Below are 21697 nucleotides of genomic sequence, written 5' to 3'. Positions count from 1 at the left end.
CCGGTTTCCCCCACAGTCCAAAGACATGCAGGTTAGGTTAACTGGTGACTCTAAATTGACCGTAGGTGTGAATGTGAGTGTGAATGGTTGTCTGTGTCTATGTGTCAGCCCTGTGATGACCTGGCGACTTGTCCAGGGTGTACCCCGCCTTTCACCCGTAGTCAGCTGGGATAGGCTCCAGCTTGCCTGCGACCCTGTAGAAGGATAAAGCGGCTAGAGATAATGAGATGAGATGAACTTTCACTTGTATCAGAGTAACATCTGACCAGTGGGATCTGTATTTTGGCTTAAGTAATGAAGTTGAGTACTTTGTCCACCTCTGTATCTAACCTATTTTTAAGCAAAGAACACAAGCTGAACATTTTTAACAACTGAGTTACATTCATATATTAATTATACAAACAACTTCACTGAAAGCTCAATGAAATAAAATACACTGAAATACTTATAATAAAATAATACCCTATACATAGCACTGTTGAATTCTGTTCTGATTGGTCAGAAGTGGTTGAGAAGTTTTCTACAGCAGCAGCTCTGATAGCAGTCCTTGCTATAAACTAACTCATATCATCTCTAGCCGCTTTATCCTGTTCTACAGGGTCACAGGCAAGCTGGAGCCTATCCCAGCTGACTACGGGCAAAAGGCTGGGTACACCCTGGACAAGTCGCCAGGTCATCACAGGGCTGACACATAGACACAGACAACCATTCACAGTCAATTTAGAGTTACCAGTTAACCTACCCTACATGTTTTTGGGGGAAACCGGAGCACCCGGAGGAAACCCACGCAGACAACATGCAAACTCCGCACAGAAAGGCCCTCGCCGGCCACGGGACTCGAACCCAGGACCTTCTTGCTATGAGGCGACAGCGCTAACCACTACACCACCATGCCACCCCACTGTAAAGTAACTGACAGATTTATTTTAACATGCTTGTTCTACCACCCCAAATTAAAAAAAAAAAAAAGTTGGGACGGTATGGAAAATGCAATTTAAAAAGAAAGCAGTGATTTCAAAATGTACTTTGACCTTGTATTTCACTGCAGAATAGAATGAATATATGCAGATATTTAATGTTTTGTTTGGTCAACTTCATTTCATTTGTTAAAATACATCCGGGTGGCACAGTGGTTTAGTGGTTAGCGCTGTCGCCTCACAGCAAGAAGGTCTAGGTTCGAGCCCCGTGGCCGGCGAGGGTCTTTCTGTGCAAAGTTTGCATGTTGTCCACGTGGGTTTCCTCCGGGTGCTAAAGAAATTGACACAAAATATTGATTTACAATTATTTTACTGTTTCTGCTAATGATGTGGTCCATAGCAATGGTCTGTTATACAGAAATAACAAACCATAGAATTCCATAACTGACCAATCAGAATCCAGTATTCAATAAAGCCACTGTAATTGTAATACACTACAACATTTGATTTAAAAGCAATGCTGCTTATGCTTTTTCAGACATTTCTTATATAAAATAAGTGTAAATAGTGAAAAATTATATGGAAAAATGAAGAATAAAAAAAAAACTGGTATGTCACAATGATGAGCCAATTAACCACCTACTGGTATAGCCCTAGCTGCATCGCAATCTCTCTCTATCACTTCCTGTATCTCTTTGTATTTTCTAATTAACACCAAGTAGTAAGGTGATATGTTTCCGTGCTTGGTGATGTAAAAAGATATCTGTATAGTTGCTTTCAATAATCAACCTTTCTGTAATAGAGTACGGTAAATAAACATCTGTTTAATTAAATATGTGTGAAGTAGTAAAGGTAGAATAGTATACAATAGTCACACTATGGTAATCACAGATGCAATTACTGATGTTTTCAGTACATCATGGTATTTGTGTAAAACTATATTTTCAAAGGGGTTGACATGAAACACACTGCCTGGCCAAAAAAAAAAAGCTGCCATTTGGATTTAAATAAGAGTTTTTGATTGGATAATTACTGCAGTGATTAATATGTTTCCGCTGGCAACAATTTTTAACCCTAACTGATGCAGTGAGTAGCTTCTCATTTCTTAAACAAACATGTCAGAAGATGTATCCTGTTGTTATGGAAAAGATGTAACTGTGTTTCAGAAGGTCAAGTTATTGGCCAAATTATTTCAAGCAAAGAAAACAAATAAGGAGATTGTTGAAATTACTGAAATCAGGTTAAGAACTGTCCAACGCATTATTACAACCTGGAAGGATAGTGGTGAACTGTTAACTTCAGGGAAAAAAAATGTGGTTAGAAAAAAAATCTTGACTGACCATGATCAGAGATCACATAAACTCTTCGTGAAGTCGAATTGTAAAAATCGACAGAAGATTTCAAGGCTATGTTTAATAGTGAAAGTAACAGCATTTCCACACTCACAATGTGTCGAGAACTCACAGGATTGGGACTAGACAGCTGTGTGGCCACAAGAAAACCACTCGTTAGTCAGGCTAACCAAAATAAATTGCTTCAGTTTGCTAGGGAGCATAAAGATTGGACTCCGGAGCAATGGAAAAATGTCATGTGGTCTGTTGAGTCCTGAGTTACCCTATTCCTGAGTGATGGGCACGTAAAGGGTAAGAAGGGAAGCATATGAAGCGATGCGTCCATCATACATAGTGGCAACTGTACAAGCCTCTGGAGGCAGTGTTATGATCTGGGGTTGCTTCAGCTGGTCAGGCTGAGGTTTAGCAATATTATGTGGTAATAAAATTAAGTCAACTGACAATCTGAATGTACTGAATAACCAGGTTATCAAATCAGTGGACTTTTTCTTCCCTGATGGCATGGACATATTTCAGGATGACAATGCTGGGATTAATCAGCCTCACATAGGGAAAGAGTGATTCAGGGCGTATGAGGAATCATTTTCACACATGAATTGGCCACCATAGAGTTGTGCACCTTAATCCCATTGAAAGTCTTTGGGATGTGCTGGAGAAGACTTTACTGAGTGGTTGAACTCTCCAGTAGTCAATACAAGATCTCAGCAAAAATGTAACACAACTCTGGATGGAAATAAAAGTCGTGACGCTGCATAAGGTTGTTGTAACAATGCTATGGTGAATGTGCACCATAATCAAAGCTAAAGGCAGTCCAACGAAATATGAGCAACTTTTTTTGGCCGGGCACTGCATTATACAACAAACATTCACATGTAGTAAATGATGCAGTTACCCACATTGAGAAATTCAGATTCTATAAATATGCAATTTGGAAACTACATATGATTGTTTAATTTTGCATAAAAGAACATGATCGTCTCATCTATTTAGGCTGCAATAAGTGTTTATCGCACATTCAATACGAACCCAAATTTTCCAAATACAATTTGAGATCTGTCTGTTTCTTAAAACAAAAACACTGCAGTGACACTCTTTCACATGTTGGTTAATCTGCATGCTAAATGTATCACGGAAGAATTTAAATATCAAAATTAGAGTTTATTGTGCATTAAAAAGTAAGGTACCCACTCATAAATATTCATAATGCTAATGCATAAGGTAAGATTTGTAGCTATTTTAGGTTTCTTCACAGGAACAACACACCTGTGAAAATTAATTTCCTGTGCAGTATTTTATAATGATGATGGCTTCTAATGCCTGTGCAAATTAACTACGCATAATGCCACAGTCACATTTCCAACATGAATCAATTTGCTCCCCAGAAATGTTTATAGTTTAATATGCGATCTGAAAGCATGATATCATCCAAAGTCATGCACATTTATTTCTGGATTTCTTCCCTTTCAAATAAAGTACATTGTCTACATATCCTGCTAATTAGGCCATACTTATACCAACAGCATGGTAACATGATAATAATAATACTAATAAAGGCTATTTATAATGTGCATTTCTCACATTCAGTGTAAACAGCAAGTCCAAAAATAACTCCACACTGCACAGGAGCCAAGAGTTTTATGACTTGACTTTTCGGGTTCCTCCACATTTTCCACATCCTTTCATCTTGTCTGGGACATCCTAATCGGTCTCATGGCTCACTCACTTTAGATGATTGGGGGAAAGCAGCCATCTTCTCTTGGCTTTTAATAGAAATCAATATCTGCAACCTGACACACTGTTACAGATGAAGGATGAGCACAGAGCATGGAATTACTGATAAAGCGTGAGTGTATTTATGCAACATGAGAAGCAACAATGCCCACTATGTCCCTCAAGTGGATTAAACCAATGAATTGCCCAAAATAGTTTGGAATGCCATTGGGAATGGTGGAAGTGTGCTTCTGCTTTATTTATTTTTGTACCATAGCAATGAATACAGCATTAGGGATACACAGTACCAGTCAAAGTTTGTATACCCCTACTCATTCAGAGGTCTTTTCTGTATGGTAACTATTTTCTACATTGTGGAACAATACTAAAGACATCAAAACTATGAAATAACAAATGGAACAGATAAGGAATTATGTGGTAAACAAAAAAGTGTTTTAAAAACCCCCAAAAATGTTTCATATTTTAGATTCTTCAAAGTAGTCACCATTTACCTCGATGACACTTTGCACACTATTGTCATTATCTTAACCAGCTTCATGAGGTAGTCACCTGGAATGCTTTTCAATTAATAGGTGTGCCTTGTCAAAAGTTAATTAGTGCAATTTATTGCCTTCTTAATGCATTACGACCCATCAAACAGTAAATAATTTTTAAAAAACAGTAAATAGCCCTGTTCCACAAATGTAGTAATCCATATTATGTCAAGAACCGCTCAACTAAGTAAAGGAAAACAACATCCATCATTACTTTAAGACATGACATGTCTTTTAATTCATAAAAACAAACAAAAAACCACCGTTGAATTAGAAACTGTGTCCACACTTTTGACTGGTACTGTAGGGAGGCAGCTATGTGAGCTTTAGCTCCTCATGTTTTTAAATGGGGGTCTGAGATCTGATCTGTGAGACACTCGCTGAGAATACACAAGCTTCCCTTTATTGTTTTCTTTGTATCTGTCCTCTTGACCTTTCTATATATAGATCCAGTCTTCAACACCCACCCACACACACACATACACACACATAGGACGAGTATTACGGTGGCAATGACTTTCAGCCCGTGGATAATCTTACTTAAGGAGTGACCCGTGTATAGAATATGGGACGCACAGCGTGTTGCACAGAGCATGCTGGTGATAACACGATTGTGACAAGAACTTGACAGAGATTAAAACGATTGAAATCTCATTTGTTTCCTTTCTTTTCCTCACTATTTTACTTTTTGTTCCACCACAACCTGCTCCTTTCATTTCTACATCAGATCAGCTATGGCTACTGACAGAAAGAGAGACAGAAAGACAGACTGAGAGACAGAAGGGGTGGTTTACAGAGAAAGAGAGTGTTTGTCCAGACATGCTGTGACACTAATACTAAAACTTGATGATGGTAGCGTGCAGAAGAGAAGAATAAAGGGCCTTTGTTGATCTAATAGCGCTTTTTTTTTTTTTAAATACACATCACTAGTCTGCCTGCTTCTTCAGTAAACACTTCCTCAAGCAGTTTAAAGCTGAAAACATTCTCAAGATGTTGGAAGCAGAACCAGCTGTGATGTCTAGCTATAGATTCTGGTGGGGCAGAATGACATTAACAACAACATAGCTACAGGCTACTATCTAGTGAATTTTTAGAGTGACCCCATAACCAACAGCTGAGATTCAACAACATACATTCATTCAGCATGCAGCCTAGCAGCTTGCTTTGAGCATTTACAGTGGTGCTTGAAAGTTTGTGAACCCTTTAGAATTTTCTATATTTCTGCATTAATATGACTTAAAACATCATCGGATTTTCACACAAGTCCTAAAAGTAGATAAAGAGAACCCAGTTAAACAAATGAAACAAAAATATTATACTTGGTCATTTATTTATTGAGGAAAATGATTCAATATTACATATCTGTGAGTGGCAAAAGTATGTGAACCTCTAGGATTAGCAGTTAATTTGAAGGTGAAATTTGAGTCAGGTGTTTTCAATCAGTGGGATGACAATCAGGTGTGAGTGGGCACCCTGTTTTATTTAAAGAACAGGGATCTATCAAAGTCTGATCTTCACAACACATGTTTGTGGAAGTGTATCATGGCACGAACAAAGGAGATTTCTGAGGACCTCAGAAAAAGCGTTGTTGATGCTCATCAGGCTAGAAAAGGTTACAAAACCATCTCTAAAGAGTTTCGACTCCACCAATCCACAGTCAGACAGATTACGTACAAATGGAGGAAATTCAAGACCATTGTTACCCTCCCCAGGAGTGGTCGACCAACAAAGATCACTCCAAGAGCAAGGCGTGTAATAGTCGGCGAGGTCACAAAAGATCCCCAGGGTAACTTCGAAGCAACTGAAGGCCTCTCTCACATTGGCTAATGTTAATGTTCATGAGTCCACCATCAGGAGAACACTGAACAACAATGGTGTGCATGGCAGGGTTGCAAGGAGAAAGCCACTAATCTCCAAAAAGAACATTGCTGCTCGTCTGCAGTTTGCTAAAAATCACGTGGACAAGCCAGAAGGCAATTGGAAAAATGTTTTGTGAACGGATGAGACCAAAATAGAACTTTTTGGTTTAAATGAGAAGCGTTATGTTTGGAGAAAGGAAAACACTGCATTCCAGCATAAGAACCTTATCCCATCTGTGAAACGTGGTGGTAGTATCATGGTTTGGGCCTGTTTTGCTGCATCTGGGCCAGGATGGCTTGCCATCATTGATGGAACAATGAATTCTGAATTATACCAGCAAATTCTAAAGGAAAATGTCAGGACATCGGTCCATGAACTGAATCCCAAGAGAAGGTGGGTCATGCAGCAAGACAACGACCCTAAGCACACAAGTCGTTCTACCAAAGAATGGTTAAAGAAGAATAAAGTTAATGTTTTGGAATGGCCAAGTCAAAGTCCTGACCTTAATCCAATCGAAATGTTGTGGAAGGACCTGAAGTGAGCAGTTCATGTGAGGAAACCCACCAACATCCCAGAGTTGAAGCTGTTCTGTATGGAGGAATGGGCTAAAATCCTCCAAGCCGGTGTGCATGACTGATCAACAGTTACTGGAAACATTTAGTTGCAGTTACTGCTGCACAAGGGGGTCACACCAGATACTGAAAACAAAGGTTCACATACTTTTGCCACTCACAGGTATGTAATATTGGATCATTTTCCTCAATAAATAAATGACCAAGTATAATATTTTTGTCTCATTTGTTTAACTGGGTTCTCTTTATCTACTTATAGGACTTGTGTGAAAATCTGACGATGTTTTAAGTCATATTTATGCAGAAATATAGAAAATTCTAAAGGGTTCACAAACTTTCAAGCACCATTGTATTTTTTACATCATCTTTTTCAGTTGTGTTCCTGTCACAGTATGCAAGGCACACACAAAAGAGAGAATATCATTCATCATCGTTGTCAGCCCAACTGCATTTCAAAAACAAGCCAAAAGACTTGAAACCATCCCAACAAAAATTTGGATACTGGAAAATGAAGACTCATTTCTGATATACAGATATTATTCCTCTTTCCCTCTCCCAACCTTTGCAATATATCTTATAGAAATAGAAATGGTACATCACAGACACACTGTTGACATTTACAATTGATCTTTGTTTCCAGAAATTAATTATTTTAATTTAATTCTACCTCACTTTGGTGTAAAAACTACAACTCTGGCAACCCTGTCATTAACTGTCCTGTCCTGTCCACTCATCTTCCCCCAAGGATGGGGCAGAGTGATACCTCAATTCCTATCCCAACCTGTATTTCCACTTATTGCAGTTTCCATTTTTGACGAATAGGTGCAATAACAAGTCTATGGAGCTAAACAAGGTAGCGAAAACACTGCACCACAATTGCTGCAACCAAATCAATGGAACACTGGTTTATGTGAAATAGTAACATTTCTTTAAATTCACTGGTCATTCAAAACAGCCAGTTGCTATTTCAATAGAATTTAAAATGAATAGAGCTGCGAATGAAGACTTTACAAAGCTTAATATTTATTGACCGGCTGATATATGGTTGGTATATATGGTATTTATTCTATCCACATTCACCGGATATGAGCAATTGCGCACTCTGATTGGCTACTCTACTACTAGGATATCAGCTCATATACTGTACCATGAGTAGAGAAAAACAAAATGGTGGAGTGTTTTGCTCCATTAGATAAAATTAAAATAAAATATTATAACACTGAAAGTCTAGAGCAATATATTTTGTTATTTTACAATTAATAATACTTCAGATATTGTTTTAACAGTAATAAGTATCAATGTCTAAATTATAGAGTGCTCTGTAACTACATGTCCTTGGGGTTGTTGAGACATGGAGGGCCGGGAATTGCTGGGTTTCACGTGACGTCACATCCGCCTCATTAGTTATTCAGAACTTTGGCTGGTGGTCTATCAAAGCTCAGTTGACAAAGCGTTTGTACAGAGAAGGTTTATTGCTCGCATGAAAAATGCCTTACGCTTGCATTGTTTTAGGTTGTTCGAATCGATCAAACCGTGAAACTGATAAAAGTTTCTTCAGGGTTCCCCGTGAACTAATAGAAAAGGGTGAACAAACACAGGATTTCACAAAAAGACTTCGAGAAAGGTGGGTTTTGAACCTCTCACTGAAATCGAAGGGAGCCGAGTTGAAGCATGCTCGAGTTTGCAGTGATCACTTGGTGAAAGGTTTACATCTCCCCCTCAGCGATGTCCTTAGTGTTTTCCAAGTACTTTTCTTGCTACGTGTCATTATTTTATGGTACTTTTTTTAGTCATGAAGCGCTAAAGTCCCCAGCTGTTTCTTTGTTTACTCCTCACAAAGTCCATATGCATGAAGGTGGCGACAAAATTCTTCCCCAGCCGTACAGTTACAATGCGCCGTGATCACTTCTCCGTCTTGTTTAACTAAGATCCAGGTCTTTAAAGGGGTTTCTGATGATCTTTGTGAATGATTTACCTGAGAGATAAGAGCCTGCACAAGTGAGAATCAAGTGAACTGCTGTTTGTTTACACTTCAACTTGCAGCGCTTCGTTGTAAAGACGTGAACAAAAAGCTTAAAAAAACATACTTACACGGGCAAAAACAATACAGGATTCATTCGGCAGCGACTTGATCCCGAGGTCCTTTACCCAGCCACATACAAAAAAGTTGTAAGCCTCCATACTCTTCCACGCTTTCATCTGTTTTGCAGTGTAGAAGGACGTCTGCAACACCAGATAGTTCAAGATGTCGGGGAACTCGACTGAAGGGTAGTTTTCGAGACCGTATGACAAATCCTTCTTTCCCAGACTGTAGGGGTCGAGTCCATTGCACATAGCAATCTTCTGAATATATCTAAAGCCAGCAGTAGCTTCTAGATTACAAGCATACTCTGATAAGTTATTGATAGTTGTTTGCACTACGGCTACTGTTTAGGCCAGCAGCTATTTCACTTCCGGTAAAACCGCTAAGAAAAGTCACGTGACTGAAACCCAGCAATACCATCGAGCCCACAGTTCAGGTAGGAGTCCTTTGAGAATAAATGCTTTAGCTTTCGCAATATTCTGTTCCCAAAAGCTGATGTCAGGGAAAAGTCTTTACACAAAGTTTTTCTTGCTTTTGTAGGTTTTTTTTTAACTGTTCTTCCGTGTTGGGACTCTTTGGGAGAAAAAAGAAGCTATTTCCAACATGTAGCTAAGGCTAGGCCACAAATCTGCACCATCACTCCAGTCATTTCAAAGAACTTTCTACAGATCATAACCACTAATAAACGCTAATTTCCACATATATCTACCCTTCGCTTCTTTCTGACTAAGATTATCCAAGTAATCTGGTAGTAGAGCTTTTTTATCTGTAGTTTTCTTCGGACAACAGCAACAGATGCCGGACATCTTCGCTTGGCTTCAATATGTGAATGGTATGTAAACAAAGTTCGCTTGTCCCCCAGGTATAGGGTAGCGATGGTTGCTAGCGTAAATGTGACATCAGTGCAAGGGGTCTATATAGTGAGCATACGTAGTGCATGGTGACTCTGTGAATTGACTAAGCAGAGAGGAGCATGAATATACACACTGCAAATTGTGTTACGTTAGTTGCTGCAACACTAAACCTAAATCTGCAATATACATTTGGAGAAATGTCTTTTCTTTCACCTCTAAGCTTTGACACAAATGGAAAAGTCCAGTAGACATTCTACTGTGAGCGTATGTCATTTTCCTCCTACATCCCGAACTGCATCAGCAGGTACTTATTTTTGCAGAAGATGACACATCTGTCTTTTCACCAAGGATTTTGACACAAAGCTCCTCTTACCGTCCACACAGGCAGGGCTGGCTCTGGTCGTACCGGCAATTTGGCCTTTCTTGCAGGCACAGCGGGCTGTCTGTCGAGCGATGGTCCTTCGCGGCTGACTGCTATCTCTGTCCAATGTCACAATTTCACACGTCCCAGCCGCCAACTGACCTATAGAGCACAGGGACAGAGTCACAATCCAAAGAGACAAGACTTCAGTCACAATTGGACTCATCATGCAGGGATCATTAGGATCTTTTTATGGGTTAAAACTTAACTACACAAGGCTTTTTTTTTTTTTTTTTAGGTTTTGGGTTAGCAAGTCAGAGTTGTTGTGTCCTAAATTATAAGAGCCAATCATGTTCCAATATGTAAACACAGGCCAGACAACAGTAGGTGTAGAGTAGATAGCATTTTCCAATTTGCATATACATGAAATTGAAATTTCTAAATGAGGTATAAGAGCAGGTGCTTCTTAGCTTTTGGGCATTGTGGATATTTTGTTTCCCTTTACATAAGTGTAAAAAAAAAAATCAACAAAGCAGACATTCTGAGCTAAATGCGAACTAAAGAGAGAGGAGTAAATGCATTAGTAAATGACAAAAATAAATACAGTTCTTGCTAGTGCATTCAGACTTTTGGACCATGATGCATTTCAGCTGTGGAACAAAAGATTTAAAAAAAAAAAAAAAAAAGTCTAATCCATGAGCACGTCTCAGAGCACTCCAACCTAACACACAAAATCATCTCGTCCCCTCTGGATGTTTGCCTAGAGCAATTTACTTTCATCTGGAAGAGCTTCATTCTGTCCTTTCTATACTGACTCAAGGCTGTTTGCTAGCCATAAATGAAGTACAGTACATCCATACCAATGCAGTTCTATGAACATTTGCTTAGTGCTAAGTGACATTTCTGCCCCAGTGCCATGATTATGATGTGCATGTGTAGGTGAGACTAACTCCTTCTCGCTGTCAGGCAAGCAAATTTTGATTGACAGCAGGATCAGAGGTTGGACCTCATCTGACCCTGAGGCTTAGCTCCCAAATCAGAGTCAATAATGGCCACACAGAGGTTCATCACGGGCTAATAGAGACGCTTCACTGAAGGGTCACAGGAGTGTGTGAGGGATTGCATATGTTGTTTAATTTTTTCATGTAATAAGAATCAAAGCCTTTTGGCTTGGGTTTGTGCATATCTAATGAACCATACAGTTCTTCAATATTATATGACAGTATCACGGGCGATTGCTCTAAGACAACGAGGGAGGCTCAGCCTCCTCTAAAAATGACGAACATCGTGTAGGATGAATTGTGCTAGGCTTATGTTATAGCCGACCTTATAACATTGCTATTTCAGATCCAGAATCATAGAAATATATGTGCTCAACCCACTACAGTGCGAAATCATTCCCTTATAACTTTCCCCAGTTCGCCTAATGTGTGCGTGAGTTTTTCCCCCTCGTGACAGCGCGATGCAGCCCAGCCTCAGTGGATTGGGAGCTATGTGCTTGTCAATCTCAAAATGCAAGACGATTATTGGACAAATACTGCGAAAATGCCCGCCCACGGAGTCTCACGGACTCCCAGCCTCAATGGACTTCAACGGCATTTGGGAGCTATGCGCTTTTCAATCTCAAAATGCAAGATGGTTATTGGACAAATACTGAGAAAACGCCCGCCCACGGACTCCGAGCCTCACATGGGAGGGACATGGCAGTTTCCGCGAGGAGACTGGTGATTGGTGAAAGCGGCTGGATATTTTCTTTGATTGACAGCTCGTTTCAACTATAGACAGGCAGCGGTACAGTGTTGCCAGATTGTGGGCAGTTTTAAGTGCATTTTGGCGGGTTTTGAACATATTTTGGGCTGGATAACGTCAGCAGTATCTGGCAACATCAGTTCAGTCCCATGCGGATTCGCAAGTGTTGTGGTGTATTGTAAGAGATCAGCTTACATTTCGATTTCATTCATTACATACGGTTTCTACCAGCTTTTTTAGTTTGTATATATTTTCATTGTAAATAAAGTGTAAATATAGTGTTGTCAAGTTTGCTATCTTAGTTCCAGAAATTTCGTTTATTTGAGTGACTGAACTTGAACTTGAGGGGGCTAGTCAGCTAGCAAGAAAGCTGCGCACGGATGCCAAGCATTGCTGATTTAATTTTGGCGAAGCCATTTGCCAGTCTTCCTTTCGAGGATAAAATTAAAATTAAAGAGCAGGGTAGACCAACGCCTCATATTTACTTGGTGAAAAAGGTAGGGAATAATACTCGTTCCTTTCAGCTCTCCTGGTACGAGAAAGTGAATTGGCTAACAGCAAGTGACCCACATCAACAACAGTAAATAGGCTACTTTAGTAATATGTCATGGATGGACCAAAAATATAGAATCTATTTAAAATGTTTATGCTGAGTATATTATATTGGAATATATGTTTTTCTGGATATGAATTAAACACAGCTACAATTTGGAAAACATTTTTAAACAAAAACACAGCCGAGGTCAATTTTTAAACAACATGCCACAATTTTAAAATATAAAATGTTAAAATATACCCCCCCAACACCACCATCATGTATATTGGACAGTAGGCTAATGGGCCAAAAGAACCTGTTATTTCACAGTTTGTGACGCTGCCAACAATCAGCCAGATCAGAGGCAAGAGTATGGGCAAAATTGATGTGTTTTTTCTTTTAAAATCTGGAAATATCGTAACTGACCAGCCTCCCCTGTTTGAAAGACTACCAGCCGCCACTGGACAGTATAGTCAAAGTCAAAGTCTCTCCCATGCTAGGACCTGGTCTTCCCAGGCAGTTTCCCGTCCCAGTACTAACCAGGCCCTTAAGGTGCGTTGGGTGGCACAGAGCTCTGTTTCTATAGCTCTTGGCCATTACATAGCTAGGGTTACAGTGGGGGGGGGGCAAGTCCTCTGGTAACTGAGAGAATTTGACTCCCAACTTGTATCCGTATTGTGGCATGCCAAGCCATATGGCAGGAGGTACCATTTTTATGATGGTCTTTGGTACCGTTGTAGTCAAGACCACCTAAACCGAAACCAAGCCAAGACGAAAGTGTATCGAGACCAAGACAGGACCAAGATTTTGAAGGGTTGAGAGCAAGTCAAGACCAAGACCAAGACAGGGTGAGACCGAGTCAAGACCAAACCAGTGTGTGTGAACCAGTGGGCAGTGAGGGGTGACAGCCATTAACAGGAAGAAAAATTTCAAATTAGCAATGAGTCGCGTTATTGGTTGCATTTGAAGCAGAAAATTTTACATTCAATCACAGTAAAGATGTTAACAAACAAATCAGACAATGCATAGGCAATTTAGTGCAATCCCCGCGGTTGTGGTCTTGATCAGTCTTGAACTAAAATCCCAAGTCCTCCATGTCTGAGACCGTGACAAGACCAAGTAAAAATGTGGTTGATTCCGAGACTTTCAAAAAGTGGTCTTGAGACCGCTCTCAAGTACTAAAACATTAATCTTTGGTATGACCTGACTGCAAGTAGAACTCTCAATTTCTCAGTCCAGACACGGACACGGTAACTATTAGGCCAAATCACGGTATATGACAGTGTAATCAGGCAGTAAAACAGAGGCCTTATTTGCATTTGTCTTTGTCATTCAGGTTAACCCCTTAACCCCCTCACATGGCCTGTCATCAGGGCCAGACTTAACATTTCTCATTCTAATAACTATGTACACGATTAGTATATAGACTATATGCATATACTTTCTGAAATACATACTTTAACATGAATAACTGAACAGTTATTCCAGAGTGTAAGGGTTATAAAACCCAATACAAGACTCCTTTAATTATATTAGAATATCTACCATGCCAAATTCAGGATTTTGTTTGCCAAATAAAAACCATAAAGTCTAAATATGGATTGTAGAATGAAAGTTTATTGTGTACACAACAGATATATTTTATTCAGTGTCTTCTTTGAATGACTGAAAACATTCTCTGTAAATATGAGCGTTTACTTAAAGGAGTGTGTCGCTTTATTCTGTAATGCCTTGCATTTGTGCTTGTAAAGTACTGTAAATACCTCTTGCTCATTCAGTTTTTTGTTTGTTTGGGTTTTTTTTGCATCTTGTGGGATCCCATTCCCTATGCACACCTCTCATCTCAGCGAGATGCCCTGTGAACTGTTCTGACAAGCTTTGTAATATATTTTTAAATAAATAAATGTGTTTCTGTGTTCCTATTCCTCCTTCGTATGGGTTTAGAATACATTATGTTAATCCCAAATTCATATTCAGTTACATCCCTAGTTAGTGTGATTGCTGCACTTCTTCTCTCAGAGTTTTCAAGATACTGACCCCAAACCTACTTCAACTCGTCTGTCCTGTGCCTGAATAGTGTACAACTTCTGGAAAGATGCACTCGTGTTCTTGTTTTTCTGTTGTATTTTCCCCATAGGAATGAATGGAATTTCTAAATCAAAGTCATCCTGCTTCATCAGAGAGCCACCAAACTTAACATGAACTCAACTATGACCTTAATTTGTTTTTTTCTTGCTTTTCGTCTATTACATTACAGGCATTTATCAGACACTCTTATCCAAAGTGACATACAACATACCCAGAGTAGCCTGGGGAGCAGTTGGGGGTTAGGCGCCTTGCTTAAGAGCACTTCAGTCATTCCTGCTGGCCCAGGGAATTGAACTAGCAACCTTTTGATCCCAAAGCTGCTTCTCTAACCATTACGCCATGGCTTCCCCTAACCCTCCCGTTTTCTCCCATTGGCAGCAATGTATTTTTGGCCCCATAGAAATACAGTTGCCATCAGAAGCAGTCATGTTTCACCCAACAGCCATTAAACTTCATTTCATAGCTCAGACCAGTTCACCTAACACACACATCTAAGCTAGGGTGACCAGACGTCCCGGTTTTACTGGGACAGTCCCGATTTGGGGTTGTGTGTCCTGAGTCCCGACAAAAGTCTGTCGGGACACGGATATGTCCCGGTTTTCGCCACTCGCGACGTTTGCGACTGAGCAGCGTGGGAATCATTAGCGGAGAAATGTCTGCATTTACTATTTTGATGAATTGACAGGAATCGCAAACTTTTCTGGTTACTGCCCCCTGGCCCTGTGGCATGGGTGTTTATTTAGCCACATTATTCCAGACAACAGAACGGGTTGCCATGCAACAATAAAATAAACATTAACTGGAGCGAATGTTCTTTGTCTAGCAGCTAGCAGCAGTAATGCCGCAGCAATTATGCCGAAAAGAAAATGTACCTTTTCCAAAGATTTACAGGGCACCTACCCCTTCCTCCGAGAGGTGCAGAACAATGCGCACCAAGCCTACTGCACACACTGTAAGTGTTTTGTTCTTGTACTGAGTTAGGTAGCCTATGTTGCAAATGCTGTGCGCTCCTGTGGGGGCTTTCCTCGGGCTGTCGCCCCTCTCCTCCTTTATTGCTGTTTTGTTTGAGTGTATATTTACGGAAGCTGCGAGAGGCCCTTCATATAATCTTTATTTATTCACCTTGTTATCCCGAGATAACGACATAATTAATTCAGGATCTCGAGAAAACAACACAACTAATTCGAGATCTCGAGAAAACAAAACAGTTGTTCCGAGATCTCGAGATAACAAAGCAATTATTTCATGATCTCAGCTGGATCACTGTATCTCCGTCGGTAGAGACGAAGCCGGGCCAGTCTTCTGCAGAGGTGCTGCGGACTAATTTTGAAATTATCCCTTATTAAAAGACTTAATGCAATCTCTCCCTGTGTCAACCCCTGATCAAAATATTGCCTTATTAGGTGATCGATTATTCCAGACATTCTAATGACCAAAGTTGCGTCTATACAGAATGAGAAATAGCCCCAAAGTCAGCATATCACAAGTCTCTTGGCGCACCTGAATGAACCATTTCTCAGCTGTTTACTCAAGATCATGAAATAATTGTTTTGTTTTCTCGAGATCATGAAATAATGGTTTTGTTTTCTCGAGATCTCAGAATAACGGTTTTGTTTTCTCGAGATCTCGAATTAGTTGCGTTGTTTTCTCGAGATCCTGAATTATGTCATTATCTCGGGATAACAAGGTGAATTTAAAAAAAAAGGATTATATCCTCTCTCGGCTTCCGTAGTATATATTCTCAAATCACTTGTCTCTTTTTTGTTTCTGTTTAACATACCATTCTGACAGTTTGGCCATATTGCTGTGTTGAACAGCTTGTTGGACCTTCCATTAAAGTGTTCACTTTTGTACACATCTTCTTGCTTTATTCATTCAGTTGTGGGGAATGGTTAGTAAGGTTGATTCTGACCTAGGCTATGTTGAGGTCACATATCTACTTTTTAAGTTCATGCTATAGTGCATACAATTTTAGAGCTATAGCCTACATGTGCATATGCATTCTTCTTGGTGTTCTCACAAACAGGTGAAATAAATCAGTTTAAATTTGGCCTATGGACATAGCCTGGCCTATTCTCAGCCATTACAAAATCTGTTGTCTGACCATAATTTAACTGATCTGTATACCACTATGCTACTAGATAACAAAATGCCTGTTTGTTTTATTTCATGTGAGATGTTGATAAATGTGAGCTTCAACAAAATGATAAGAGCGCCTTTCTGAGTGTCACATTTACGTAAAAAAAAGGTGTGCGTGCACGAGCATGGTCGCGTGCAAAAGTGTCCCGGTTTCAGACTAGGGAAATCTGGTCACCCTAATCTAAGCATCATGAACTGCACGCATCTATTTTGCACTCACATTTTCTTGAGGAAATGCACATGTCTAGTTCATCGCTGTTCCTTGTGATTAAGCTCTCTCACCACACACAAGGTTTACATTTATTTATTCCCTTTTTTCATATACAACCCCGATTCCAAAAAAGTTGGGACAAAGTACAAATTGTAAATAAAAACGGAATGCAATGATGTGGAAGTTTCAAAATTCCATATTTTATTCAGAATAGAACATAGATGACATATCAAATGTTTAAACTGAGAAAATGTATCATTTAAAGAGAAAAATTAGGTGATTTTAAATTTCATGACAACAACACATCTCAAAAAAGTTGGGACAAGGCCATGTTTACCACTGTGAGACATCCCCTTTTCTCTTTACAACAGTCTGTAAACGTCTGGGGACTGAGGAGACAAGTTGCTCAAGCTTAGGGATAGGAATGTTAACCCATTCTTGTCTAATGTAGGATTCTAGCTGCTCAACTGTCTTAGGTCTTTTTTGTCGTATCTTCCGTTTTATGATGCACCAAATGTTTTCTATGGGTGAAAGATCTGGACTGCAGGCTGGCCAGTTCAGTACCCGGACCCTTCTTCTACGCAGCTATGATGCTGTAATTGATGCAGTATGTAGTTTGGCATTGTCATGTTGGAAAATGCAAGGTCTTCCCTGAAAGAGATGTCGTCTGGATGGGAGCATATGTTGCTCTAGAACCTGGATATACCTTTCAGCATTGATGGTGTCTTTTCAGATGTGTAAGCTGCCCATGCCACATGCACTAATGCAACCCCATATCATCAGAGATGCAGGCTTCTGAACTGAGCGCTGATAACAACTCGGGTCGTCCTTCTCCTCTTTAGTCCAAATGACACGGCGTCTCTGATTTCCATAAAGAACTTCAAATTTTGATTCGTCTGACCACAGAACAGTTTTCCACTTTGCCACAGTCCATTTTAAATGAGCCTTGGCCCAGAGAAGACGTCTGCGCTTCTGGATCATGTTTAGATACGGCTTCTTCTTTGAACTATAGAGTTTTAGCTGGCAACGGCGGATGGCACGGTGAATTGTGTTCACAGATAATGTTCTCTGGAAATATTCCTGACCCCATTTTGTGATTTCCAATACAGAAGCATGCCTGTATATGATGTAGTGCCGACTAAGGGCCCGAAGATCACGGGCACCCAGTATGGTTTTCCGGCCTTGACCCTTACGCACAGAGATTCTTCCAGATTCTCTGAATCTTTTGATGATATTATGCACTGTAGATGATAATATGTTCAGACTCTTTGCAATTTTACACTGTCAAACTCCTTTCTGATATTGCTCCACTATTTTTCGGTGCAGAATTAGGGGGATTGATGATCCTCTTCCCATCTTTACTTCTGAGTGCTGCTGCCACTCCAAGATGCTCTTTTTATACCCAGTCATGTTAATGACCTATTGCCAATTGACCTAATGAGTTGCAATTTGGTCCTCCAGCTGTTCCTTTTTTGTACCTTTAACTTTTCCAGCCTCTTATTGCCCCTGTCCCAACTTGTTTGAGATGTGTTGTTGTCATGAAATTTCAAATGAGCCAATATTTGGCATGAAATTTCAAAATGTCTCACTTTCGACATTTGATATGTTGTCTATATTCTATTGTGAATACAATATCAGTTTTTGAGATTTGTAAATTATTGCATTCCATTTTTATTCACAATTTGTACTTTGTCCCAACTTTTTTGGAATCAGGGTTGTACTACCTCAATTCCTCATGCCATCAGACTCCTCAACTCTGAGGGACTGGACTGATTCTCGCGGACTGTTGAACACACCACTCACACTGCAATCGTTGCACAATGGACAGTAATGCACTATTGCTTTACAATGTTTACAATGTCTCTCTCACACACAAGGTTTACATTTATTTATTTATTCCCTTTTCATATACTACCTCAATATGAACACTCAACTCTGCACTCTAGGTTGTTTGTGTCTGCAGTGTTGCACTTGTTGCACTCTTGCACTTTATGTATGTTGTAGATCGTAGCCCTGTGATGTTTAACATAGTACCATGGTCCTGGAGAAACGTTTCGTTTTAACTGTATACTGTACCAACTGTATATGGTTGAAATGACAATAGAACCTTAACTTAACCTTACTATGTCTTCTTAGTCTAAATTTAAACTCCTTGTTTGAACCCTAGTTGTCTCTCCAATCACATGCACAAATGACATATGAGTACAGTCAAAAGAACTATATGATATATATGACTAGTTACACAATAGAGACTTTTCGCATTGGGCTTTCCCATCATGCAACACAAAATGAAAGGACAGAGCCAAAGCTACTATGGTGGTGAAAAAGATAATGGCGGTGCTGCTGCTGTCTGTGTCTAATCTTAATAAAACTCACATCATCAATGAAAGATTAAGTTAGCTAGTTAACTTCAGGTAGCAGTGAATGCAGTCAGCCGCTATTGTTTATATCAGACACATTTTCAGCTTCATTTCCCTTCAATAAAAGAATGACTAGCTTTTGAATTTAACAAACCTCTTATTTTTGAACTTATTTATGAACTCAATTTGGCTGCTGTCTGTGTAAAACCTGTTATTCCAAGTGTTATTTATCTAGCTCCATGCTTCTTCTAATTTCTCATCTCATTTGTAACATTTATTGTTTTGCCTATGAATATGGGTTATTCTGGATTAACTGGGTGTGAATGTTCAATGGTTTATGATTGCAAGCTGTCAAAACAATAATGACTTGCCCTGTCCCCGAAATCGCTCCCTACTCACTATACAGGGCACTATATAGTGGGGACGCCATTTTGTAGTGCTGTCCGAAACCTTAATGAGGATTATTTACACCCTATACAGTGCACTCAAAGTATCCCACAATGCATCACGAAAAGTAGTGTACAACCGATGGTCACTAACCAAAGCAATATATCCCATCATGCATTGCAGTTGTGCTGAAAGATATCAAATTAAAAGTCTCAAATTTGATTTAATAAAAGGCAGCGGCAAAGAAGAAAGTATTCGGACTTGATTTAAAAACTGAAAGATGCAGATATTTTATATTGATTAATGTGGGAAATACGCTCAGTATAATACGAATTTATCATTAAAATACATGCATTTATTATTTTGAAAACCCGCCAGCTGACTGATCTGGCACGTTTTAATTGTGTGACAGTAATGACGTAAATACCAGCGTGATGGACTAGTGTCCAAAAGCGTTTTTTTCATTTTACCAATGAGCTCATTATATAGTCCTCTATATAGGGAGTAGGGAGTAGTGAATGAGTGAGCAATTTTGGACACAGGGTGGGACAACCGGATTTTGTTTTGAAATCTGACTGCCTTGGACTTGCTTTCGACCTTTACGGAAAAATTACATACAGTACATTTCATATGTAATAATAGGTTTTTCAGATGTGATTATGTGAATATTTATTAATGTAAGAAAATTGCATCTAAAATAATACAACCTCTTGCATTACATGTGACAAATATGTGAAATATACAGTGTGCCTAAACACCACATGTTTACTGTGCCGTTCAAGTGATTGGTTTTTTTTTATGTAAGGGAAGACTATGCATACCATTCCTACTACAGGCATGCACAGCTTTTGGGCTTTGGCACAGTCATTGAACTACGAGATATAGTGCATGCGTGATCACACCGGGACATGTGGATTCCTCCTTCAACCCAAAGACAGGAGACTGGAACACAGAGTGCCGTATGACACAGAGTGCAAATACATTTCATTCTCCAGATGGGCACTTCTTTCTTTCTTTCTTTCTTTCTTTCTTTCTTTATTTATTTATTTCAATTCATTATTCCCTTCTTTCTTTCTTTTCATTATTCCCTTCTTTCTTTTCATTATTCCTTTCTTTCTTTCTTTCCATTATTCCCTTCTTTCTTTCTTTCTTTCTTTCTTTCTTCCCTTCTTTCTTTCTTTCTTTGATTTAATTATTCCCTTCTTCCCTTCCATTATTCCCCTCTTTCATTTTATTATTCCCTTCTTTCTTTCTTTCTTTGATTTCATTATTCCCTTCTTCCCTTCCATTATTCCCTTCTTTCATTTCGTTATTCCCTTCTTTCTTTCTTTATTCCCTTCTTTCTTTCTTTGATTTAATTATTCCCTTCTTCCCTTCCATTATTCCCCTCTTTCATTTTATTATTCCCCTCTTTCTTTCTTTCTTTCTTTGATTTCATTATTCCCTTCTTCCCTTCCATTATTCCCTTCTTTCATTTCATTATTCCTTTCTTTCTTTTCATTATTCCCTTCTTTCATTTCACTATTCTTTCTTTCTTTCTTTCTTGTCATTATTCCCTTCTTTCTTTCATTCATTTAATTATTCCCTTCTTTCACTTCATTATTCCCTTCTTTTTTCTTTCTTTCTTTTCATTACTTCTTTCATTTCATTATTACCTTCTTTCTTTCTTTCTTTCTTTCTTTCTTTCTTTCAGAACAATTTGTTCCTCCATCTCCCCAGTGTCAAATATCTCTACATATACATACTTGATGTACACACACACACACACACACACACACACACACACACACACAATCTTTCCATTCTTTCAAAGTTCTTTCTATAAAGTTTTCTCCTCTCTCTCTCTCTCTCGTCATTGCTTTTAAGAACGAAAAAGCACTTATCAGCTTTATCAGTACTGGAACTGTTGTGCTTAAATGGATGCAAATCAGCAGTGATGGCTGGCTGCTGCTCTCTCTGATGTTT

The 21697-nt window shown here is 39.2% G+C and overlaps 1 protein-coding gene across 2 annotated transcripts in view; it reads right to left on the bottom strand.

Moving 5' to 3' along the window:
* LOC132869717 (chemokine-like protein TAFA-5) overlaps nt 1-21697 on the bottom strand; it is a 271152-nt gene that overhangs the window by 89872 nt on the left and 159583 nt on the right. For both annotated transcript variants that reach the window (XM_060903063.1, XM_060903064.1), the window contains exon 2: nt 10276-10425. In XM_060903063.1, coding sequence (XP_060759046.1) covers nt 10276-10425 — 150 coding nt within the window. The remainder of the gene's footprint in view (nt 1-10275; nt 10426-21697) is intronic.

This window comes from Neoarius graeffei, chromosome 21, assembly GCF_027579695.1.
Source record: "Neoarius graeffei isolate fNeoGra1 chromosome 21, fNeoGra1.pri, whole genome shotgun sequence".
Classification (NCBI taxonomy): domain Eukaryota; kingdom Metazoa; phylum Chordata; class Actinopteri; order Siluriformes; family Ariidae; genus Neoarius; species Neoarius graeffei.
The sequence above is the reverse complement of the archived record's forward strand: the minus strand, read 5'-3'. Positions and strand labels throughout refer to the sequence as shown.